The sequence below is a fragment of the Styela clava genome, chromosome 2 (assembly GCF_964204865.1).
Source record: "Styela clava chromosome 2, kaStyClav1.hap1.2, whole genome shotgun sequence".
Classification (NCBI taxonomy): domain Eukaryota; kingdom Metazoa; phylum Chordata; class Ascidiacea; order Stolidobranchia; family Styelidae; genus Styela; species Styela clava.
In genome coordinates, this window is record NC_135251.1 from 18,430,972 (window position 1) to 18,457,398 (window position 26,427).

The 26,427-nt window shown below is 35.1% G+C and overlaps 3 protein-coding genes and 1 pseudogene across 3 annotated transcripts; all 4 read left to right on the forward strand.

The window, feature by feature from the left end:
* Nucleotides 1-8,506: 8,506 nt before the first annotated feature.
* On the forward strand, nucleotides 8,507-10,404 carry LOC120335472 (serine hydrolase BPHL-like). Its single transcript, XM_039402974.2, has one exon. The coding sequence runs from the start codon at nucleotides 8,611-8,613 to the stop codon at nucleotides 9,433-9,435; it is 825 nt and encodes a 274-aa protein (XP_039258908.2). The 5' UTR covers nucleotides 8,507-8,610; the 3' UTR covers nucleotides 9,436-10,404.
* Nucleotides 10,405-10,422: 18 nt separating this feature from the next.
* Nucleotides 10,423-14,151, forward strand: LOC120335471 (uncharacterized). Its single transcript, XM_039402973.2, has one exon. The coding sequence runs from the start codon at nucleotides 10,434-10,436 to the stop codon at nucleotides 12,078-12,080; it is 1,647 nt and encodes a 548-aa protein (XP_039258907.2). The 5' UTR covers nucleotides 10,423-10,433; the 3' UTR covers nucleotides 12,081-14,151.
* A 38-nt stretch (nucleotides 14,152-14,189) lies between these two features.
* Nucleotides 14,190-16,252, forward strand: LOC120335418 (serine hydrolase BPHL pseudogene; annotated as a pseudogene).
* A 3,264-nt stretch (nucleotides 16,253-19,516) lies between these two features.
* On the forward strand, nucleotides 19,517-26,131 carry LOC120336286 (uncharacterized). Its single transcript, XM_039403928.2, has 2 exons — nucleotides 19,517-23,333; nucleotides 23,878-26,131. The coding sequence occupies exons 1-2, from the start codon at nucleotides 20,336-20,338 to the stop codon at nucleotides 23,961-23,963; spliced, it is 3,084 nt and encodes a 1,027-aa protein (XP_039259862.2). The 5' UTR covers nucleotides 19,517-20,335; the 3' UTR covers nucleotides 23,964-26,131.
* The last annotated feature ends 296 nt before the right edge of the window (nucleotides 26,132-26,427 follow it).

Here is a 26,427-nt window from a genome sequence, read left to right on the forward strand (position 1 = left end):
GAGCAATATTTCAAAATGCTACATCACTGAATTAAAATCACGCTATATAATTTATTCCGCAACATAAAAATACTGTATATCAGAATTGAAAATAGCGAATACAATATAATTATAGTCTGCGTCTACTTATATTCCCAATATGCAAAATCCCACATTGTGTTTATGTTTTTTACATCCTACATAACGGATCTCTGAATACATTGAGAGATGCCTGCCTATGTATTTACATAACAAGAGTCCGCTGCGCAAAAATTTGCTTTAAGAATTAACAATGTTTTTGATAATAATGCGAAAATTGTGTTGGTCTGCTCTTTTTATTGCTTTTTTTTATTCAAGTTTATTATTTTGTTTATTCATGATGCTGTAATTGTATTTACTGTTCAATATAGTTTAAGAATACAAGTGATGAAAGACGTTGATAAATTAAAGTTTAATAATTGTGTTAAATGATTTACACTTCTTGATACTTTCGTTCGTTAAATCTAAAATGTTTCGGTTTAATCTAATGAATAGGGTAATGTCTAAAACTGTTTAGCCTATTTAGATCCAGCGAATGAGCTTATAGGCATTTCATTTTAAAATGCTGTAGTTGGCCAGTATTGTCCATTCAACAATTGCAATAATTTCCTAAAATATATAAATTATATTAAATTATAATATATATATATTAAACAATTTCATGACTATACATATCATCGAGCACAAATTTGTATGTACATCGAAATATTTTATCAATTTACAAAATTCTTTAATTGATTAAATCAATACTCACTTGATCTTCAAAAAAATAAATAAAACATTTAATACAAAGTAAAATCTGTCATACAACCGGTATTTGTCCGAAGTTGTTTTCAAACTTATGCTATCCCTCATGCTTTCTATTTGGATTTGTCAGTAAATGTTTGTCGACATGAATTCTTTCATCACCTGAAATACGTTATCCTTTTATGAGCATATTTTAGATACTTTAACCTTCAGTTTCTTCCCATGATCGATGTATCGTAGCGGAAGTCCGGGAATTTGGTTTTTCCTCAGTACGTTGTAAACTGTGAATCATCAGCGCCAAAAAATCTGCGCATTGGGATTTCATCGAAAGCTGCTATAACTGAAAATCCCACAATGTATGCAATGGAATTTACCAAGGTTTTGCACCAGGTTTTCTTTAGAATCAAGAAGATTCACCTGCAGAAGTTTGAAATATTTATATAAAATAGTAAACTTGATAAAGTTCTTCGATTGTATTTTAATATCTATATAATCGTTCTATGATTTAATATTATTTAGAAAATGTGTCTATTCATTGATCATAAATTTATAAAAAATAATTTGAATAATGGAAACCGTGTTTACTATATTTAATTGAATAAAGCAAAGTTTGAACTCTATCTCGCATTCTTAATTTTTGACTCAACAAGAAAACAGCGACCAGTGATCAAAAAATCCAAAATTTCTTAACAAGCGTTTTTTTGCGCTGAATGATAAGAACATTACTCGAATGACATTTAAATTTCATCCAGCCGTTTGGACGTTACATTTGGACATACAGGCTGGCAAATTAACAAACATACAGAGCGACTGAGTTGAAGATCTACTACAGTGGATATTTAAAATAATGCTATTGCTACAGTGAGAATTTATCAATTTATTGGTCATCAGTTAATTCCATAGTTCGTCTTTCAAATCTTTTTTATATTTGAATCATATAAATATGAATAAAGTTGGATGATTTTTCATTCGTTCAGAAACATCAACATCAGCGTCAAATGGTTACGAGCAGATCATTTATCCAACAGGATTGAATCCATTTTAGATGTCACGTGGTCAATATAAGAATATTTTTGTGAGAGTCCCAATTCAATGTAATGCAATACAATATATCAATTCTGTTTGTTTTGATCAGAATTTGAAAAACAGTGTGAAACTACATTTTCGTTCAAGGTTGTACGCGCCTTTAAAGACACCCAAAATCCGATGCAGTGTAGTATTATTTGATAAAACTATACAAGTTTACGAAAATATGCGTTCTTCGTGGGAAATAAAAAAAATTTAGGGCCTGCAAACGGTACATGGTTGATTAATTTTGATAAAAATTATGGTTTCAAACACGTAAACCAGTTTATATGCGCCAACACACCAAAACAATCTCAAAATGAGCATGAAGTTTGCAATAGTAAAGTATAAGAGTAATTTTTCCGGGGTCAATAGTCGGGGAAACGTCCATAGCGCTGGTGCGCTATCGGTCCTTGTCTTTAGAGATCGCCCACGCCCGCTATCGCGATATGGGCATGTTTTTGTTCGTTTTGCGTGTTACGCTAAAAAGGATGTAGTGCCACGTTATAAAATACACACATAGCATGTTTCTTGTGTCTTTTTCCCCACACCAAAAAAGGAGCTTTGTCGGTGGTACGCGGCCATAGTAAAAAAACAGTAAAGTGGTAGGTACGCGGTCAGTAAAAGGTTGAGAACCAAAGCCTTAGGCCAACTTATAGGATTTTAACAATTTATTTATGACTAATATTTATTATAACTAATAAATCGACAATTGCATAAAAATATTTTATTATGAAGATCTGTGACAGAAGCTAATTAGAACAGTTGTATGCCAACCGATTCATAAGCAAAATTTTTCATTGATTCATAGGACAAAAATTTAAGTTATATTGCAAATTATATTTATTTTATCGATTGCGGTGTCAATTTGTGCAGATCCAGCACTGTTGTAATCATTGTAATAATTGGGTATATAAGTATATGGCATTGGCTATCTATGCACATTATATGGCATTATTGAGTTGATTATATATTCTGAGTGTGTACATTACTTCAATGGCCGTATGTTATATGGAATTGGCTGCGTATATGACATATGGGTATAAATTCATATGACATTGTCTGTATATCCATATGTTATTGGCTGTATATGCATATGAAGCTGGGTATAAAACTAAATTGATTTTAAATGTCTGTGAGAGTACGTTATTTAATTGTCTGTATATGCCGCGGCCCGCGAGTTTTATATACATATGATTGCATACCGTACCGGTATTGTTTGCAATATATATTCTTCGCTGTAACCTTATTAGAGTCAGTTAATTTTTCCTCTTTTTAATTTGTATATAAGCCTTCCAAAATTTCATTTGGTAAAAACGTTCTGTGTGTGTCGTTTGTATTTGTTGGTTTTTAGTTTTACATTTGCCAAATTTGCATTCTCTTCGGGTTTTCTTTATTTTTTCTTGTTTTCATCCCATATTTGTTCTTCAGTGCATTCTCTCGCGATAGTTCATTTAGCCTATTTATTGTTTTAGATAATCTGCGCAGTACCCTCAATTCGGTATATACTGTCGCAACTACTGGTATTTAGTAGCTGAGCCTTATTCAGTTGCTTTTTTATACGAACCTGCATCAGCTAGGTGTCGCTGCTTGGTCCCTCGGGACCCGGTCACACAATTAACACGATCTGTATATTTTATTTGTTGTGACAGTTTTCTATGTACTTGTTTTTTATGATGACAAATAAAAGATTGATTGATTGATATGCATATTGAGTTTGCTGTATGTGCATTTGACACTGATTTTTTATGTTCATCACTTAAATAAACAGTTTAGATGCGCATTTATTTGGCTCTATATGCATATAAGAATGACTTTTGTATGAATCAATCAATCAATCATTTTATTTCGGCTCTCTGACTAAAACGGAACAATACAAAAAAGTAAACAGACAACAAATACAGAGATACCTGGAAGGCGAGCATAACTTATTATAAAGTTAAAAAACGTACAAGTACGTGCCCACCCACCAAAAAATAAAATAGAAATAATACGATTATACAAAAAATATGGACACGATTCAAAATCGGGCAGTGCTTATAACTCAATTTAAAATGATAAAAGCCAAATAATTGCTTGAACCAGTGGATAATTTACATGGAGTAAAATAAGTGTTGCGCTTGAAATAAGACAGCAAAATTCAGGTAGATAAAATTAAATGTAATAGAATCCCAACGACCTCCTCCGTCTCTGATAGATGTTTCAAATGTTCGTATACGAATATGGTAGCTGAGAAATCGCCAGAATTAGTCTTGCAGTAAATATATATAAATAAAGCTGATCTCGAATTCTGTATATTTCGGGTCTGAGATTCCTATATAGCATAGAAATATACAAGTCAAAATCTATGGGAGACAACGCTTGCTGTCAGAAATGCAAAAAATCACCAAAAACCTATCAAATGTGCAAGACAGATAAATAAATACATGGTTGAAAAGCAGCATGAAGTTTTGAATAATGGGAATAAAAATAGCTGTGAATACAAATACCTAACAATGCGTGCCAATGTTAGAAGAAAATAGTGACTAGTAACACAGGAAAAAACACAAAAAAGCTATATACATTGGTACTATTTACCAAAACAATATCCAAACACTGTCAATATTGGCAGGCAACATGGAGGTGTAAAATCATTTATTAAAACAGTAAAAGCAATCTTAATTACACACTCACACAAAGAAATACCATGAGCAAAAGTGAAACATTGATGTTGCAGTAGAAAATTCAAATTATGCTGGTGTTATAGGTGGTACATAACCACTTATTGGCAGCAGAAGAGGAAAAAATAGATATTGCCAAAATAATATCCACAGAGTAAGGTTGCAGGAGCTCATAAAAAAATACAACATGGATAATTTTGCCATTGAAATAAGATGAACAATTCAAGGCATATTTATCAAAAGTAACACAATACAAACAACCATATTAAAACAGAAAGCACACTTGCAATTGGAAAATTTGTGGGGGTCTTTAAAATTTCCATCCCCTGCCAGCAATGCCCAGCATACTATACTATTCATAGTGAAAACTCTTTAGTCCTTAACTTTGTTATAAAGTGAACAGGACATCCTGAGATATGGTGCAGTGCTGATTAATACCATTCATGAAGTGGCCAAATATAAGTTCAACAGAATTAAAAAAATCAAATTACAGAATTAAACTGGCTTGTGTAGTTATGAGTGCAATATTTGTGGGCAAAAAGTCATATCACATTTCTTCACAACTCTGTTGTATTCACTTTCCAGCTTTTCCACTTTCAGACTTGTCAGTTGTCTTTTCCAACCCCAGACCCTTCAAATTGCAAAAATGGTTACCAGTATGTAACCAAATTGTGTTGTCCATAACACAGTGATATGTAAAATCGTGTTTGAACAATCAGTTTGATAATTTCAGTACCTCTGTACTGGGAGACGGAAGAAGTCGTTAGAAGGCTACTCCATTTATTTTTTCTCTAAAATCTACACAACCTGATTATGATTTAATCAGGAAGGGCATGAAAAGCTCAATCAAACTACCGGCACTGGTAGTCGGCACGTTCCTTTCGTCTTTCTCTGAATTGTTCAACCTTGCGTTTTCCTGACACTCTCTGGTACAGTTCATTTCCGATCCGTGCTGCAGTAATCCACATCAACAAAGTGCTGTCCGCAAACAGTGAAACACGAGCGAGTTACCTGAACCATACGCCTAGCACAGGGTTGGACAACGTACGGCCCGCCTACTGTATACAACCACACTCTGTAATGTGGTCCGACGCATCATTCCTGAAAGTTGCCGATCGCTCTACTCTCACCGCACTGTCAGAGCCAAGTGACGTTTATATAACGTCGTTGCGGCGCATCGTGCTAAGCGTTACGGTGCGTTTACACTGGATGAATATTACTGGAATAACTGTATATCCACATTTAGTTGCTTGTATATGACATTGCTGTGTGTGTACATTACTTGCATAGGCTGCCTATGTATATTGACTTAGCTGTATGTGTATATGACATTGACTTCTGCATGTGCATCCCTTGAATGGCTGTATTTGAAAATTAAATTGACTGGATATGCTTATGACATCGAATTTTTTATGTAAATCACTTACATGACTGTGTAGGTTTATAAACCTTTCTGGTTGTTGTTGACTGAGTCTTGGTAATTAGTCCCTCACAAAATTGTTTTGGTATCACGAGGGCATGACGTCGTAATGTCATTGTAGGTGACAGGTCCTCTAATTGTTTTATTACCATTGCTTGGTTCTAATTTTAATGTTCGACTAAGATTAAAAATATTTTTAAGTGAAAACACGTACAACTGGTAACTAAAGGCCGTTAAATTAATCCAATACGCTATATATTGCCCCTGCTTTATATATATATATATATATATAAGCTATATATTCGAAGAACACGATTTCTAATAACTGTCAAGATCGAATAAATTTAGTATTTTCAAGTTGAACCTCGTTGGGTTTATTACCCAATATAGAACGCCGATACAGTTAGAAACAGGAAAATATAAATTAGCTGTGAAAAAGAAGAATATGTGTCCATTTTCTACACAAAATTGAAAATGATAAAATACAATAACATTTATTGCAATAATCGTGAGATTTCTTGAAGCTAATTCAGGGCGTTTTTTCCTTGAAGTTCTGGGTGTTTCATACTTCCTCTCATTTGTTTTTGTTGTCAAGGTGTCTTACTACTAGTTTTAACTTTTACATTTTTCGGTAAAATAACAGTCCATATAGTGTGAATGTTTCACACACATTTTTCAATAAAACAGTCCTGTTGTTGTTTCTAGTCGTTGTATATTCCTTGTTTTTCGCTATTCTTTCAGTTCTCTTTTGATTGGTGACAAAATGCTGTTTTTTATTATCCTTCGATCTATTTATCCTCGGTTTGTGCACTTGATATTCGTGGTTTAATTAACTTTTGGCCAACTGTTCTGACTCCATTTCGGAAGTCGCAGTCCATCTGTCGGAACACCGATGTAGTGTTTATAAAATCTTTCTGCCTGGTGGTTGCTGGCTAACTCTGTTGTTGTTACCTAGCTGACCTGTATTTGTCTGACGCTGATACAGTTCCGAATACATATATTGAGATCATATCCAGGTGAACAGTTCCAAAGCATTGCTGATAAGCCAGAGAAAATCTAAGTTACACTGCACAAATGCTGAGTCCTGGTAATTAGTCCAGCACTTAACCGTTAGTTTCCTAGCTGATCATCACTTCAACAAGTGGTCATTTATAATCTTGTTTTTGTATCCCGAGGACATCGCTTTGTAATGTCATTGGAGCCTACATACAGGTCGTCTAATTGTCGCTCCTTTATTACCTTGTCTTGGTTCTAATTTTAATGTTCGAGTAATGTTAAAAACAATTTTGAGTTGAAACACATACAACTGTTAACTGAAGGCAGTGAGGCAATTAACGCAATATGCTATAACTGTACATGAATATATATTAATTGACTATATTCTGTGAATGCACATTACTTTAATGACGGGTATTATATTGAACTGGCTATGTATGCATATGACTTTGACTCTATATATGCATATAGATCAGAGTGGTTTAAGGTTGCGAGGTTGGCGGGCCGCAAAAACTTTTGAGAAGGTCTCGCGGGCCGCAGTCGGAGAAAACTCAAAAGTGATCAAAATATCGCAATTTAAATATACTTGATAATGTGAGGTCATCGTTCTAATCAGTTTTTCAAGAAAACTATATGGAGCCTTTAGTTATTTTAAAAAAATTTTCCCGAGAAATATCGTGGTATTTTCGGTATCTTTCCTCGTATTTGGTTTTGTAATGGCGCTTAAAATTATATTCTTTAGTGACAGATATTACTTGAAAACACACCAGACACGTGGTTAAACGTTGTTGTGGGTGAGGAAATACGTTAACTCTCAGTTTACTTCGGTCACCTTTTTTCTACACTCATTTTATCATGAATACTTGTAGCGTAAGCAGGTCTAGTGCTACCTTGAAAAAAACAACTAAGTCCGTCTAAGTTGAGACCTCGGACCTAGATAATAACAAAAAAAGGGTTGTCGCGGCTTGGTCCTGTCTGCACAAGTCTATTCATTTTACCGACTACTACTACTACTCACGGTACATTATTTGTGAAATAAAATCTGTCTCTTCCGAAAGCAAATACAGGTAACTGGCTAACTAATCCCATACCCCCACTACCTGACTACCAGCATACCCAACATGGACTGGTACCGGTACCGCAAATGGACGAGAGGCCGTGCTTCGCCATGTGATTATAGGCCTTGTTAGTGTTAGATAGATAGATAGTTTATTTCGAAAACTCCATAACAAACCTAAAGTCCACACAAATTAGACCTGTAGACAAATCTCAGTATTCTCGTATTTATTCAGTTATTGCAAATTCTGAAATTATTGGTGAGTCTACAGGTCTATGACTATGTGAAGATAACTCAATTCTGCAATTACAGGATTACTGAATTAGATGATAACTTGAATTTCATGATAGCTTTGGTCTGAATCATTTACAGATTTATGATTCATCTGACATCAAATTTGACTTGTTTTGAGCAATTTAAAGGTGTTTGTATATGCTGATTTTCTGATCATGACACTGCTGCACTGTATTGTATTTTTTCATAAAACACTTATTAAACTTTAATTGTTTTTTTGTTTGTTTGAATACTGTACGTCTGCAAATTCATTCATTTTTTCAGTAGTCCTGTATTTAGGTAAGAGTACTGCATTACTGCATTAGTCTTTTCTAATTAAGTTGGCCTGGTGGCTGGTGCTAATGTGATAAACTATGCAGTCAATAAGAGCAACCACTAGACTTAAGATAATGTGTCAGCATATGATATCAAGATCTGTTAGTTCAAAAGTTAATGTGAATGGTGTGGACTTGGCATACCAGAAAGTTGGCACTGGACAGCATGTGGTATTACTTCTTCCTGGGGCTCTTGGATGTGGGGAAACTGACTTCAAGCCCCAAATCAATGGACTTGACAGGGATAAATTAACAATTGTTAGTTGGGATCCGAGAGGATATGGGCGTTCTATTCCACCAGATAGGGATTTTCCTGTTGATTTCTTTTATCGAGATGCTCATGATGCTGCTGGTCTTATGAAAAATCTTGGGTTTGCAAAGTATTCTTTGCTTGGCTGGAGTGATGGTGGTAACACTGCTGGAATTGTTGCTGCAAAATATCCGAATAATATTGACAAATTAATTCTATGGGGGTCGAACTCTTTTATCACCAAAGAAGACATGGATTTATTTGAAAAAGTAAGAGATATATCACGCTGGAGTGAAGCAATGCGCAAGCCAATGATCGATATCTATGGTGAGGAATATTTTCGCCAAAAGTGGAGCGATTGGGTTAACGGCTGCATCAAGATCTTCAATGAACGAAATGGTGATATTTTTAGAAAGGAACTCGAGCATATTTGTGCACCAACTCTCATTATTCATGGTGAAAAGGATGCAATGGTGCCTCGTTTCCATCCAGAATACTTACATAAAAATATAAAAGGATCTATCATTGATTACTGGGAAAATGCAAAGCACAACCTACATTTAAAATATGCGGATAGGTTCAATGCTCAAGTCGAAAACTTCCTTTTGAAATGATAAACATTTGAATTTCGTTGAAATTCACAATCGACTCCCGACTTTTAGTTAAAAAATTTTTACTCCTTCTCCAGACTCTCGAGCTGAAAAAAATTTTTACTCTGCCTTCAGTTTCCAGTTTGATGGAAGTTTTGACTCCAGCTTCAAACGCCCAAGGATATTTAATTTTGATAACAGGAACTTTGGCACGTGCAAGCCTTCAATGACTGTTAAAAAGCGCTTAGTCAACTTTTTTATAGTTTCTGTCAAAGATCTTGACTTCGATCATCATTAGAGTTCTGAAATTTTGACTCCAAGAGTTTAAAAATGCAATTCTGATATCATTATTAAAGTGTGCCAAACCCAGACTGTTGACTCTTTTTATCTTTTCAAGTGAGTCTATAACATAATAATATTGGCAAAGTATCATTTTTGCATTCTATTCTTGTCATTACAGTACATTCTATTCTTATCGAACTACAAGCTGCAAGCGTAGTTACTAGGGCTGGGAATGGTTAATCTGTTAACCGTTTTTAGATGTTTAATAACGGTTACGATTTATTTTGTTCGTTAACTGACATCTCAGGTAGCTCTTGATCGTAGTTGATGCTGTTTTTCTTTATGATATTGATATCTCAAAGTAGAAGTTGCACATCTTACACTGAAAGCCACATAAATATTGTTTGCTAACAAAATTAAATTTATTAAAATAAGTCAATATGTCCGAAGTACGCTGCATATTTCTTCCATTAGTGCGACCATGAAACCATCCTGATACATGAATAATTTCGAGCGATACCAGGATAGATCACGCAAAATTGCTTTGGAACCATTCGGTCATAACTTGCTCGAATTATTAGATTAAACCATTGTAGTGTTTTCCCAGTCCTAGTAGTTACAGCAGCCATTACTAATTTTTATAAATTATCGTAGTTGCAATCTAATTGTGTTTAGCTTTAAATCTATAAATGTTTATTCTACTTTACAGAATTATGTGGTGTGATGAATAATTCTTAAAAATGATCAGGCGATCAAAGTTAAAAGTACGTCCAGCAATCAGAAGAAGTTTATCGTCATCCCAAGGAACTGGCTCTTTGAACCAAAAAATTAATGATGACAAGCCTATTGACGAAAACAGAACTGCTTCAATTCAATCTGAACCATCTGGATCAATCAAAACTGCCATGATCAGTGTAGATAATAAAATGCCAGAACCTCACATGGAAGTAAAAACTAGTCCAGTAAAAAGTAATGGAAATAATGGTGTTGATAAAAGTTTAAGTGATAAGATACCTGACAAATCAACCCAGAAAACACCAGCTATATCAAGAAGACGAAAACTTGTTGCTTGCCCTCTTATGGCTAAAAAGAGGCAAAAGATTTCTATTAGTGAACACAAAGAAAAGACTGACTTGGAAAGTGAAAAAGCTGCTTCACCCCCAATCTCTCGTTGCGCCATTATAGCACCAATTATAACTTCCACTCAAATACAATTTGATGATGTACAATTGGATTCAAACAAATTACCTCCTATTGAAAATCTTCTATCTCCCATACATGTAGTTTCCCAACCTCATGAAATTAACACTATGGATCATGATTCATCATCACAATTTATCACATTGACTCCAGTTACATCAACAGCTTTAGAGGCTGGGGATTGCAGTATCGAAGCAGGATCACAAGACAAAATAAACATTCCAGTTTCAAATAGTGATGTCGACATACCAAAAAATAATAATGTTGCTGTTGTATCTTGTAACCCTTCGGATGTGATAGACTGCCCTACTGGTACCTTATCTGTAATCAAAGAAAACACTCAGACTTCGATAACTGTTGACGCCAGTAAATCATTAAAACCTAACATTGACAAAAAAGTAAATTATATTTCTAATCCAAAAAAATCAGATCTCAAAGCAAAACAGTATTCAGCGACTGCTAAACATCGAAGTAATGCTTTCAAAAAATTGAAACAATTGAAAGAAAATCAAGAAGATGGAAATGAGTGGCCAGAGTTTGATCAAAATCTGGTTTCTATGTCAGATTTAATTTTTCTGAACCCACCTAATAAGCTTGGATTGACTTTAGGTATGAATGTACGTCAAGAGGAAGCAAGGGAAGAAATTCTGTCGCAGAAAGAAGACCAATTGTCTGCACCCTCAGTGGAGGTAGCGAAATCAAACTCGGAAGAACAAGGTGAAGATGCTGCACTTCCTGTGCCACAAATTCGAATTGCTGATGACGGTTCTATAGTTGTCGATGAAGACAGTTTGGTTTTAGACACTCAAAAACCTGTCGATCCTAAAATCAGTACTGTTTATGAATTTGGAAAAGAAAGCACAATCAATCAATGTAGTTTTATGCGACGCCCATATGTGAGAACTGCAAAATGGTCATTAGAGGAAACTGATAAATTTTACAAATGTCTTTGTGTTGTTGGTGCCGAATTCAGCTTAATGGGAGCAATGTTTAGAGAAAGAACTCCAGATGATTTGAGAAGAAAATTTAAGCGTGAGCGCAAAAAGAATCCCAATCGTATTGATAAAGCTCTCATGCAACAACATTTAAGTAAATGGACGGATGATATGTTTGAACCAAAACTTGATAATAACGATAATTCTCGCAGTTTGAATAATAAGCCAAGTGCTGAAGCAACAGTCAAATGACAGCTCTATATGTATGAATATGAATCTTCGTTCAGTTTGATAAATATAAAATTCCAAATAAAGGTGGGGCTTGCAATTTTCCTTAATTCAGATTCAGAAATATGCAGCATTTAGCACAATTTTATTTTGAGAAGTATCGGTATATGTATTTATATTCAAGTTGACTGCCTATTGAAGCTTGGCTAAAAGCAAGTCAGCAATTTCAAGTACTGATAATATATCATAATTTATTAGAATCCCAGCTGTTTCTTATTTGTTTATCTGGTGTTGGTGGGTATAAGCTTTTGGGATTACATGAACATATATACACAAATGTGCATAATCAAAAATATCAGTTATGAAAATATTGTGCAAACTCATCATGGTGGAAAAGTTGAAAAGCCATTTGTTTTATCATATAAAATCTAGAAATTAAATGGGTTTGCAGAACAGATTTCTTTCAACTTTCTGACATCTTGAGTGCCGCATTTTGCATCAGATTTTTTTATGATGATGTTCAAAGCATTCAACTTTCTGACAAGAGTGCCACATTTCGCGTTAGATTTTTTTATGATGATGTTCAAAGCATTCAACCAGCCAATCAGTGATGTAACATTTATTCATATGTTTTTTCTTTACCCTTGTAATTTGTGAATGTATATCACATGCTTCTTTTTTTGGTATTGAATGTGTTTCAAGTTTGTAGATGAGACCCCTTTTTCTTGGTCCTACACCATCAGTTACATTTTCTGTTTGCTATCCAAGTATAAACTGTGAATCTTTTCTTGTTATTTTATTTGCAAATTTTTTGTAGACGAAAACATTTCCGTACCAATTTTGATTAGTACAATTCTTTGATAGCAGCCTGAGGTCCAGTACATTTTTAAACAGTTCCTTGTAAAATTTCATGTTCCATGACAATGTTCATATTGATATTATTGGTTGTATTAAGAGCAAAATGTGCATCATAAATTTTCTTTGGTAGTCAATCTAGTCATGGAATTGTTAGCATACTACAGTCTGAAAAATGAATTCACCTAAATCAAGGCTACTATTTAACAATGATAAATTATGGGAATTTCAAGTAGTGGTATTATAATATTTTGATCTGGGTTGTAGGAGATGCCGTTTATAAATTGTGTGGGTATGTGGTATGGCTGAGGTGGTTTATTTTGTCTTTGAGTTTATTCATGATGATTCCAATTCTTTGGTGGTTTTGTTTTGAATTAGAATTTTTTTAAAATAAAGATTTATATCGAGTCTGTTTAGAAAAAATTAGATGAAATCGAACTTACAATAAATCATGATTTTGCAGAAGTAATATATTCAAATTTTATTCAAAAGATTGTGTGAGTTATTGAAAAGATTTCTTGGGTGTTCTTCTGTTTTCTGACAATTAGAATCCAAAATTTTTGGCTTGATTTGTTTTTATTCCATTATTTAGTCTCATTTCTCATAACCTATGTCTGAAAAAATTAGCAAATATTTCATATTTCCGGTACTTACTTTTAACTTACGGGTCAATACTATATCTCCAATTTTGCTGAATTTCAATTCCACGCTCTAACCGTTTTTAAAAACTATTTCCAAATCATCATATCTGTCAAATATGCGCAATTTCACAATAAATTGCTGTGAAAATGTCTCAGGTAAAGTCAAACATTTTTGCTACAGGACTTTCCAATAAATAAATCTCATTGTCATACCTAAAAATACTGTGTCTCCTATTGGATAGCATGCAATCAACATAAAAAGCTAAATTTATGTAGTTGAAACCTCGGAACGGATTCAGGTGGGATCGCTTGTTTAAATTTAGTCGAAAAAATGGGACAATGTTTTTTGGGGTTGAAAAACACTTTTGCAAAAAAATCTGCGTTTCCCGCCTAAAATTATCAGAAACTCTCCATCAAACGCGACTTTTCTGCGTCACGCACTGTCGGAATTGCGGATTTTATTATTGCTGTGTTTCGGGTTGATCTTCAGCAATTTTGATCCTTCTGATCGACCTTTTTATTTGTAACAATTAATTTGTTATATATTTGTGTTGTTGCGTCATATTATATGTAAATCCGCATATATTCGATTTTCACTACTTCGTTTGTTTCAATCGACCAAACAGTAAACGCAGATATGGACACAGAGGCCGATCGCACAGCAGAGAAAATTTCTGTTAACAATGTTGAGATATATTACGAAAAATGTGGAAGCGGTCGAATAGTTGTTCTTATGATTCCTGGAATATTTGGTTCAGGAAGTCGAGATTTTGAACCACAATTACGCGGCTATGATAAACAGGAATTTACGCTTGTAGCGTTTGATCCGAGAGGATGTGGGCGTTCCGTACCCCCGCCGAGAGATTTTCCAATAGATTATCTTTCACGAGATGCGAATGATGCTGCCAGATTAATGGAATTGCTTGGATTCAATGAATACTGCGTTCTTGGTTGGAGTGATGGCGGAACTGCCGCTTCTATATTAGCAGCAACTTATCCGGGGAGGATTAATAAACTTTGTTTGGGGTGCAAATTCGTACGTTAACAAAGAAGATGTTGAAATTTGGCATAAATTGAAAAATATTTCATCTTGGAGCGGCCGTGCAAGAGATGCACACTTGGAAATGTACGGTGCAGAACAACTACAAAAGTCTTGGACCGAAAACTTGGACACTATGAAAAAGATACTTGAAGATTATGATGGAGATGTTTACAAAAAATGCCTGGGAAATATTCAAGCTCGTACTTTAATCATTCATGGTATGAAGGACCAGGTGGTAAATTATGCACATGCTAAATGTTTGCACGAAAATATAAAACGGTCTAATATCGAATGCTGGCCTGAGGGTAAGCACAGCCTCCATTTGCAGCACTCCGCAAAATTCAACTCAATAGTACAAGCCTTTCTTTTGGCAAAGTAAAACAAATATAATTTAATGCGGTGAGATTCGCAGCGCCAGATTTCATCACAGTGTGATTTTTTACCTCAAAATTGTCGTAGCGACCTGATTTTGCACCTCAACACTCGAACGAACAATGGGGCCAAGAATCTTGGTTTTGCATAAAATTGATAAGTATTATTTAAAAGCAGATTCAAAACCAGACAATCAAGACTAATCTGCAGTGCTGTTGTACAGGTTTTCCATGACTCATCATTTATCCATGATAGCATGAGGCTTGTCATTTGACTCCGAATTTTTCAGATAGTCAAGTCCAGTGGTTCTTAAACTGGGGGCAGATGTCTTGGCGAGAGGTCACAAGATGGAATCGGAAATTTCAATGTAACGGCTTCTGAAACCGTCTCCTCGTTCGTTGAAAATACCGGCTTTTTCGCGGTATAATATTTTTTTCTGTCTCGTAATATTCAATTAATGACAACTACAAGAATTCAAAATGTCTCTCTATTTTAACTCATTTGTGGTCAAGGTAACTCGCGGTTGCGGCGACTCGCGACAAAATGAACTCATTACCATCTACAATAACACGCCAATCCGAAGACATATGTGTGATCAACTGCCCGATTATATTTAGTTTTGATATATATTGCGCTCATGCGAATTCGTTATCGTCGTTAGAATGGTCTGGTATAAAATCCCAAAATATATATTTAATTTAGTAGAATGTAAATACATGTAAAGTATATTAGCATATGAAAAATACATATCCATCGCCCCTAAATCTCCGCGGTACGGCCGCCACTCAAAAGAGCCGACTTTTTCAACGGATATATAATGGTTTTTTTGTTGAATAAAAAATTCTATTCATGACCGATATACATATTTGAAATGGTTGCTTTATTTATTTAATTATGATAAATTAAATTTGCGATTGCAGATTAAGTCTGCGATAAAATACCACTGAGTAAAATTTATTTCAGGTCGGTAGTTTTAGAACACTACAGGTGTGCGCATGCACAAGGAATTTATGAGATTTGCAATGTCTAAGAAAGTGTTTTCAATCTGTCGCGGTCCACCTCAAAACAAAACTTATGGTGTTTTCCGTTTTAATTTTAGTATTTTATAATGTCGCTTTTTCAGTCAATAATTTTTTGGTTGCGGAATCACTTTATTATTCTATCTTTAGCATCTCGTCGCTGATGCTTATATATATAATAACTCGTTTTCCTCGCATGTGTCATAGTTCCATGCGAGATAAAAAAAAAAGTAATTATCGTCTTCGCGGCACAAAAATATGTAGAGAAAAATTTCTCATTTAGGGAGAATAAACACCAAAATGTCCACATGCATAATAACTATTAAAATTGAACTGCTTTCTTTATGCTAAAAATGTACATCAATTCATTTGCACTCCTCCATTTTGTAAACTGTATTTTTGTACCAGGTTATCCAAAGGTATTGCTAGTGAAATTTGGAGACGTTAGGCAAGCCATAAAGTCTGTAATTGCTGTGTATTTGTGAGTCAGTAGTGATGAAGTAAACAATTGATTGAAATTTTACGTGTCTTATGTAAACGTTAAGCAGAAAATGCATTGGAGCGCAAAAAGCAGACGTTTATAGCGTGTTTAGTTTTACTTAAAACTTAGTTTGACTTAACCAGGTATTGCAAACTGAGCGGAAAAAGGAGCAACTTGCCCATCACAACGGCATTTTTTTCATTGCAAAAAAAGAAAAGGGGGTGACGAGCGCGAAGACTGTAAAATTTTTCAAAGGAGGGCGCGGCTCAAAAAATTCAAGAACCACTGGTCTAGTCAATTTAATTTAAATCTCAATTATATCTGACAAATTTTCACTATCGATTGATATCCAACCAAACCTTCATTACGATATTTACATGTGAATGGGGAAGATATTCAAAGACGTTATCTTGTCGTGGATGGAACAAGAGAAAAATGATGTACTCACGGTGTGAATATACTGATTGCCAAAGAACAGAAGGTATTCGAAAGAGATATATGGCGACCAGACCAGACATATGATGATTGATTGATTGACCATCGTTATGGAAGGTTTTACTTTAATCGAGATTCGCTCTGTCTAAGCCAGGTATACACAACATGTAGCCGTCGAGGCTAAAACCTGCGGTCGTGCTGGCGTATGTTATTTTTTTGCAAAATAAGGCAAGAATGAATTTTTGGGCTCAAGTAAATGAGATGTATCAAGAAAAAGCCGTACTTTTAATGCAAAACGTGATGACGTCAGCTATAGAAAAAGGCTTAAATAATCTGGTCTTAACGAATCAATAGTCTGCTCTATGATCTTCGTTTTTATTACCCGTTTTGACAACATTTATAGCAATGACGCTCGTACAAGTTACGTGCTTTCGCCTGACTACAGAAATATTAGTGTTCAATTCCTATCTACATATCATTAATTAATACAACGTGCGGGTATTACTTTCATTATTAACATGTGTGGGAAAAGCACTATATTAGGCTGATTTGCATCAAGGTTCGAGTGCCGAAGATTTATAAAGTAGAGGTTGTCAAATGTCAATCCCCAGACAAGCTTTTTGGAGAATTATTCACTAATTATATCTTCCTATCATAATAATACTGCAATTGAGCGAGCAGTCAGCGTAAAAAAAAAGAATTTTGGGCACAAAAATGAGACAGGGGTCAATAAGTTTCAAACAAAACAAAAAAGATGGCATGCAAATTGTAACTAAAATTTGGGTATTTTAGAGCAGTGGTTCTTAACCTGTTGTACCCATTATTGCATTAATCATTGCAACAATTAACTTATGAGTAGGGCTGGGCATTTCGAATCGAATAGTAAATTATTCGAATCGGTTAAGAGCAAATTTTCGAATCGCCGCCATCTTGTTTTACTTTTTCCGCCAATGGTCGAGGTAAATTTCTCATTTTTTTTCACTGAAGCCATATTTTTTCAACACAATTCTGACACATGACTCTTTTCTGTATTGAGGTATTGATGAAAACGTGTTTTTTATTGTCAGTGATGTATTGACTATGTTTTCAGTTATTTATGTGTTTGGAAGACCTAAAATAATAAGAAAGTTACATACAATTTCATACCTTCCAAGTATTCGATTCGAAAAAATTATTCGATTCGATTCTGAAATCATCATTATTTGAAAATGCCCAGCCCTACTTATGAGTTGGCTAAAATATGGCGGCAACTCGATCTTCATCTCCCATACTGTATTTATTCGCTGAACCGGTTTGTAGCGTTGCCGGTCCTTGTCTGATCGCCCTTATCCGCTACTGCCCGCGGCCCGCCTACAGCGAAACGAGACGGGCATGTTTTCGCTTGTTTCATGTGTTACGTCCACAATGCATCTGCATTAGGAGCTTTCGGCGGAAGTGGTCGATGCGCGCCGAGATACCCTAATAGCGGGCAGCGGCTTGATACACGATACGGATATTACTATTGCTACCTGATGTATGTGCTGGCTGATCGGAATAATCATAAGTTTTGAGGCTAATTAATTTGGAAACTAGATCAGGCAGTTCGTGATAGCGGCTAGCGTCGATCAGCATGTATTTATACACAATGACAATTAAATTATTTGATTTACAACTACTTTTTGGAAACACAACTAAAACTTGACAAATAACACACAAAGCCGCAAACAAGAGGCATTGTTTGCAACCACGTCTAAATATCTGTCTGAGTGATTAATATTTGATCGCGGCATAAATTTTGAATATTACGTAATTGTTACCTTTTTGCTGATTTGTAGTTGTTACAGAAGTAAGCAAGGAAATCGATGCGCAAGGAGGCGATGATTAAAGCTGTTCGGCTCCGACGGTAGATAACGCAAATTCTCTTGCGATTTTGCACGTAATTATTACGTTGTTACTGCATATAAATAATACGTGGAAACTTCGCACGAAAATCTAAAAATGGATGTAGTGCTACATAAAATTCCCCACCCCAAAAGCCAGCGGGGGGAGGGCTCGTAATTTTACGCTAGGTGTCGGTACAAACATAGCAACCATCTATAGCAACCGCGTCAGCTGCTAAACACCACTCGGCATCAGGGCAAATGAGCAGCGAGTAGTTCAGAAATCCAGGATTATTTCACTTCTTGTCATGGCGAGTGTTTTTTCACTTATTTCTAAAATATCAACTGTTTATAATTCTTCAAGTTGATCCATCTCTGGATGATTGATTGTTAAAGATATATTTTTATTGCTGCACCGGTACGGTACGGTACATTAGCCCATTGCAGTATTGACTAATATCTACTGCAATACGGTACCGGTACCAATTACCATAGCTGAATGAATACATGTACAAAAATAGACTGTGTATGAGTAGGGCTATAAATTTCAGACCCCATTGTCTGATTGCGGTATAATTGAAACTAATAGGCCTGAAGCTATTCTGCATATTACTGTACACAGGTACCGGTACAGTATTATGCAGAATATGTGTAAAGGTAAACTGACGTCAAATACTCTTTTTTCAGTTTTTAGGGAAAGCTAAAAAAAAGTAGAATTTTGCTGTATTGATGAATAAGGACTGTAGGATGTTGGACTATTGTCAAAGTGTTCGCAGCCATTCAATTGTTAAATTCGAAATACAGTATGCAAGGTCTACGAGCAGCTTCAGCTAAAGAAGGGAGTATATTTAGCGTACTCTAAGGGAAATTATCAGTGACAGTTATCTATGTGGTAGGCCAGATCAGTTGTTTAAAATACTAAAATAGTCTGTTCCTGGGAATGATATTTTATCTGTTTATTTCCCCAATACCCTGATACTGCACTCTCACATCTGTGTGCAGGTGTAGGCCCTATGCAGTGGTGGGATTCAATTTTTTTGTCAGCCGGTTCCTTTACACAAGTCCGTTTTGTTACAAACAGAACATTGACAGTAACCAGTAATGTTAACCGGTTTGCTGATCTCATAAACTTCCGTGAGACGGTTCTATAGAACCGGCTGAATCCCACCACTGGGTGTATGAGGCTGTTTGCTAAACATCTCCTCTAATTTTTAGTGATTTCAAATTTTTATCAAATAATCTTTAACTCAGTTATATTTTCATTATTTACACTTACTTATATTACTAGGTTTTAGTGAAAGAGCCAGGAATGCATTCTATTACAGTATTGTGATGATCTTTGATTCGGCTAAGTAGTGTCAAAGAAGCAACTAAAATTGAACCAACAATTTTCTTGGGCTCACGAAAATGATTGCTACAATTTTGATCTTACTATTCCTTAGAGGTTATAAATTCTGATTGAGAACACTAATATACCGATTCTTTATCTAATATTATTTGATCTTTTGCTTTTATAGCTTCAGTTTACCTAGAGCCTGTAATTTCAGTTTTACTTTCAAAAAACCAAAAAAAATCATGAGTCACATAGATCCAGGCCCGCTTGCTACTTATGAAAGTCTAGCAGACCCTCATCTGACTGGGTACTTCAATAATTCTCGAATGAGAAGACATTTGAGAAAAATGGGTCTGATAACTAGTAGAGGTAACATTGTATCAGAAAAGGTTTTTCGTCTGAACAATGCTCGAAAAGAACACCAGAGGCATATTCGGGATGTGTTGGCTCAAGCTATAATACATAAGGCTCTTGATATGGAAAGACACAGACAGATGCATATTAAAAAGCAGCTTGAAGAAATTGGAAAAATTGAACGAGTACGCAGGGTCCGTTCAGAAAGATCTCTTCGAGGTGATGAAGATTTGTTGCCACTACTTTCTCCAAGAATGAAGCACAGCAAAGATAAAAAGCATGGCAGGAAATCGAAAAGCAGGGAGAAAGTACCAATTTTACAGACAGTAACGGATAGCGATGATTATCAACAACAACCACCTCAAAGTGTGGGTTACCCAGCTATTCCGTCGGATACACCTTACAACACTCGTACTGACCGAATGAAAACTCAATATCCAGAAGTTGAAGTTGACAATCAACATCTATATGAGTTAGACAGGGATGCTTTGCGCTCTTTCACTCTCAATTTATCGCAGTTTGATCTTGGTAGTGGTGTGAGCCCATATTCTGTTCCTCCACTGGAGAAAACTGTCAAAAAGAAAGAAAGAAGGCGACCAGCAACAGCCACAGGTACAAGTGCTCGAGTAAGCATAAGAGCACCTCGCCCAAGATCCAATGCTAGATCACTGAAATTGCATCGCAGGGAGCCACCAATGATGCATAGAGCACAACTTCATACTTTGGCCCGTGTTACTTTCAAATATTTGGGTCAGATGGTTCACTTGGATCATGAGGAAGAAGATCCCAGAGATGAAGTTGTTGTGATGCAACAACACTGTGGAGGAGAAAATCTGCGTATTTTCAAAGGCATGTTAATGAAGGGAGATAGATTTGTTGTCATTTCACGTAGACATCGTACATTCCCATTTAGCTTGACATTTTATCTCAACGGAGTTCAAGTGGAAAGATTGAGCACTTGTTGTGAGTACAAACACAAGCTTGGCCACAAGTTGGGTGCAAAATCCAGTCATTTTGGTATTGTCAAAGTCGACGGTTCTCAAGCTTGCTTCAAATGCTTGATAGCTCAAGGAAAGTTGAAAACAAGGCCAGATCCTACTCCTCCTCCAACAGGGAAACCCAGCAAGCCAACAAGAACCAAGAGGAGACCAGCCAAAAGGCTACATGGAGTAGATGAGCAGAAGCCAGAAGAGTATGCTGATGACTTCCAAACATCATCAAAATCTTCAACATCTGAGGATGTTCAGACAGATGGTCCCAAAATGGCCTCAGATGAATCATCTTCTGAATTATCAGACACAGAATCGGAGAGTACAATAAGTGATGTAAGTGATTCGGAAAATGAAGATGCAAACCAACGTTCAGAATCTGAGAGTAGATTGTCATCGTTGAAGCCTGGTGAAGATGATTCATACTCATCTGATAGTAGTAGCGAAGATTCTCAAAAGAGAAGTAAACAAACAAAAAAGACCATGAAGAAAAGTCCACCACCTGCAAAAACATCAAAAAACCCAACTCCAGCTAAACAGGATCCACCGCAACAGAGGAAGCATGTTAGGAGCCCAGTAGAAAAGGAAAGAGCAAAAAGTCCCATAGAAAAAACAAGAACCCCATCACCAGTACAAAATGTCACTAAATCTGAGCAACCATCTATTCAGAAAGTTAACAAAAGCCCACCTCCCTCGTCCAATTCAGGAAAAGATGATATAGGGGGAACTTCTGCATCAGAGTCTTTGTCAAGTATGTCAAGCACTGATTCTGGAGATACTGTTGAAGAGGCAATCAAACCAGAAACAGGGAAAACAAAAGAACCACAAAGGAAAACTCCTGATGTCAATAAAAATAACAACAATAGTAGCGAAATAAAAACAGAGACTGACGAAAAGCCCTCAACTACTGATGATCATTTGAATGGTACTGAACCTGTGGATGTTCCAAGACCTAAAACACCTGTAACAGCATCTGAATCAAGCTCTAGTAGTGATTCTGATAGTAGCGAAGCTGAGAGTTTTGAAAGCAAGTCTAGTGATGCTGAAAAGGGTTCAAAAGATGCAGATCAGAAAGAGAAAATTAATGCATCCATTTTACCCCTTGTTCGAGGAAAAGTTACTGCTGATCTCAGTGGCAAGCAAATAACAAAATATCAGATTGAAGAACTAACTGAGTTTTTGGATAAAGATCCATCGGCTCTTGGTATACAACAAATGTCACTAAAAGGCTGTGATGTTGGAAATGAAGGAGGAAAAGCAATACTAAAATCATTACTCAAAGCCAAGTCTCTGAAAAGCCTTGACATGAGCGGGAACAATATTACACAAGACTCTGTTGAGTTGCTACTTGATGTGTGCCAGAAAAATCCAGTTGATCATTTGTCTGTCGCTAACAATCCTCTGGGTGACCATGGGTGTGAAGAACTGATTAGCGGATTTACAAGGTCCCAAGCAAATGTCGTCACAGCTCAAATTCAGAAAAGAGTTTCTCAAAGCCTAATTTCCTCAGTTCTAAAAGATTCTCGAAAGGAACTCGGTGATGAAAGTGGCGCTGGTATGTCCAGTTCTTCAAGCATGTCAAGCTTGGCTTCAACAGCTGTAACAGAAACAGTTTTTCTACAAGATTTGGATATTTCCAATACCAAGGCAGGACATGGTACTTTTGTTAGTCTTGGCTCGTACTTAGCACTAAATCCTAAAGTAACAACATTGAATTTGAGCGGAAACTCGATAAGTACAACAGCTTTGGAATCCCTGATAAACTCTTTAGGAGATGGCAGCAATAAAAATCTCCGAATTTTGGGCATGAACAGCACAACAATGGACAACAGACATGCTGAATTAATAGCAGAAAAACTCACCGACAAATGTCGATTATTAGAACTTAGTGTAAAAGGTAAGAAAACCATGAATTTTGATGTGCGTAGCCCTAGGCTAAGTATTTTTGAGCCACAGTGGATTCAATGTTTAAAATTAGGGTAAGCCACTGCAATGCAAAAATTTTCGGGGCTCAGATTTTTGAATTCTAATAACTAAGACTAATATTGAACAATACCATGATTGCCTGTGAACTGGTTTTGGACAGTATTAATTTTATTTGTAGTATTTGAATTTTGGACAGTATTAATATTTTCAAAGTACTCATTACTGCTACTACTTACTGATTACTGCATATGATTTTGTGATTTTCACATCTTAATGGTTTGGTATTCTTTCCAATCTGGACTTCGAGTTCAGACATTCTTTTTAAGAAAAATATGCCAAATTTCACTCATGAAATTGGATAAAATTTTGAATATCTTGGAACATCTTTCTTAAATAGATTAATTTAAATCTCAAAATTCTCTTTAAATTTCTGGACTCAATGACTCGCTCGTTATGCTTCGATTTGTCATTTACAGTTTTAAGTAATTTATTCATTATTATTTGCATTTTTCCAGGCAATAGAATAACCAAAGAAGGAATTGAGAAACTTGAAGAATATAAAAGAAAAAACAATTCCCTAGAAACATTGATTCTTGAGTGAAAATTATGTTACTGTTAGCAGGGTTTAATTACCCATTATTCAGATAACAAAACTGATGTTCAGTACTGAAGCATGTTGGTGAATGTATAAATACTCTGTGAAATTTTGAAGCAAAATCATTGGAATAGCTGTGTTTTTACTTCTGTTCTTTTGGGAAAAAAGATTGTTTGTGAACCGTGTTCTGGCAAAATCTCATAAATATTCGTTATCTCATACAATAAGATCATGCCATTTCTAAGCATCTTTCTGGGTATTTTTGTGTCAAATAATCCAAAACATAGATGAAAAGGCAGTTATTCGGAAGATATTTCAGAATCCTCAATTTTGAAGTTGAAACTGGTATTGGTGATCGCTTCGAGTTTTTGTCCACATGCTGCAGCATTTTTGAATTGTAAATATATTGTACATAGAATAATGTGAATATCAAATAGATTTTATGTTTTTTCTTCATTTTTGCTTATTTTTAATGTAGTATCACTGTTTTAGCTTGTGTTCTTCATTCAATTGCACATTAATTTTTACAATAATGATATTTCTGTTTATTTTCCAGTACAGGTTTTTGCTGCATTTTGTCATCACTGGCATCAATTTTATGTATATTAGTATAAGGTAGTCTTCTCTGATTACGTTATTACATTTTTCTATTTTATGAGGGAAAATATTTGTTAAATATTAATAATGATAATCTTTTTGAATACAAAAACATGTGTTACGAAAGCTGAGCTATTGGTTACTTTCAACATGATAGTACACCTAGCACCATAGCTTATCCTCTTTGTTTGTTGATTTGATTGTCACAGGTCACGAATAATAAATTCATATCTTCGTTCCTACATAAATATTGTTTGCAGACATTGTCTAGCGACCTTTATATTGTTTGCTCCTTCATTGATGTTTCAATCTTAGAAGACCACAAGAATATGCTTGTACCATAGATAATGATTTTCTAACAGTTTATTTTCCCTCATTTCTCTTGCTTGGCTCAACATAATCATTGTGATTGCACTATTTTTATCCCAAAGATCGTTAGATGGTGTAATATTAGTTTGGTGTGTAATTTCTTCAAGTGTCTCCCTGAGATTTTGATGATGGTAATAAAAATAGAAGACGTACCTATTGTTACATCTTAGATGTGTTTTATTACCAATTCTAGTATGATTGATTACAGTATGAATATTTTATAATTTACGCTCCTATCTATTTTTCGAAACGAAGCATTCAAAACAGAAGAATAATATAATGCCTCCTGCTGTACGATCTTCTATCAAATAATAATCATTTCTTTCAAATCACCTTCATGTTCGAGCAAAATTTGTTTAAAACCTCCCGATTTTTATGTAGCATGTACCTTCTATATTTATCAGGGTACATTCAACCAACTTTTGTCCAAAATTGTCTAAGCAACTGTGGAACTTCACTTCCTGTTTTAGTACATTATCATAGTGATGAGCTTGTTATAGTGTTTTGTTTATACATTTGTAATTTTAACTTGCATATGAGTGGCAAATACTTGCAGATATTTGTAGTTACGGTAGTTTTCAAGATATTGTTTTTTATATTGTTTACCATAATTTATAATCGCTTTAATGTAAAACTTTATCCCCATTAATTTGTCATTAGCTCTGTTCAGGAATGAAAAAATTTAGCAACAGTAGTTGGTCTATATTTCTGAATAAATATGGATTCATCAATTTGACATTTATGTCTTAAAAGCTAGGTCGATGCCTGTATGATGTTTAGTTGTCTTCATATTTTTTAAACCTAATCAAAAATCGGATTCAAATTTTTCTTTGTTTGGTTCTGTTAGTATGCTACTTTAGAATATTGTAGAGGAACACGCCACCCCATATCATTAATCTTCAAGTCTGTTTTAATATGATTTATAACACTGTGTTGTTGCATTTGCATTGCAATTATTCGAATCAAATATTATATTTTCTTTAAATCCTGGTCAGAGGATTTTCCTGATTTATGCTTTACTGTTCATTGCCTATCTACGGCTCATATCTATAGGTCATAACCAAATTGATTAACATTACAAATAAGTCTAAAATATTATTTTTGTTGATCATGATGATTATCTCTGTATTATGTTTGAATGATGTTTATATTCAACGTCTTATCTTAGAGAATAAATGTTTGAATTATTGATCTCATATGCTTGCTGCAGGGAAATAAAATGCGCAGGCGCTGAATTTATATTAGGGCTACAGCAGTGCACCTTAGAATCGACATTCAATTCGAATAAGTCGTAGCATTCTGGGCAAATTAGATGAATTTTGAAAACAGTTCAAAACCAATGATACCAAAAATCAAGAGATTCGCTATTAATTACCCAGACAATTGCAATTGAGCACCGAATGACACGTCATTAAGTTCGTGAATTTCACTGCAATTCTATAAAATTTCTGATTTTGCCACTCAACATAGCAATTAAAGATGCTTGTCATATCAAATCATTTGT

Bases quoted from the DNA above. Each gene is read 5' to 3' on its own strand.
- LOC120335472 (XM_039402974.2), top strand. From the start codon at position 8,611: ATGCAGTCAATAAGAGCAACCACTAGACTTAAGATAATGTGTCAGCAT.
- LOC120335471 (XM_039402973.2), top strand. From the start codon at position 10,434: ATGATCAGGCGATCAAAGTTAAAAGTACGTCCAGCAATCAGAAGAAGT.
- LOC120336286 (XM_039403928.2), top strand. From the start codon at position 20,336: ATGAGTCACATAGATCCAGGCCCGCTTGCTACTTATGAAAGTCTAGCA. The intron at 23,334-23,877 runs GTAAGAAAACCA...GCATTTTTCCAG, and splicing joins ATTAGAACTTAGTGTAAAAG to GCAATAGAATAACCAAAGAA.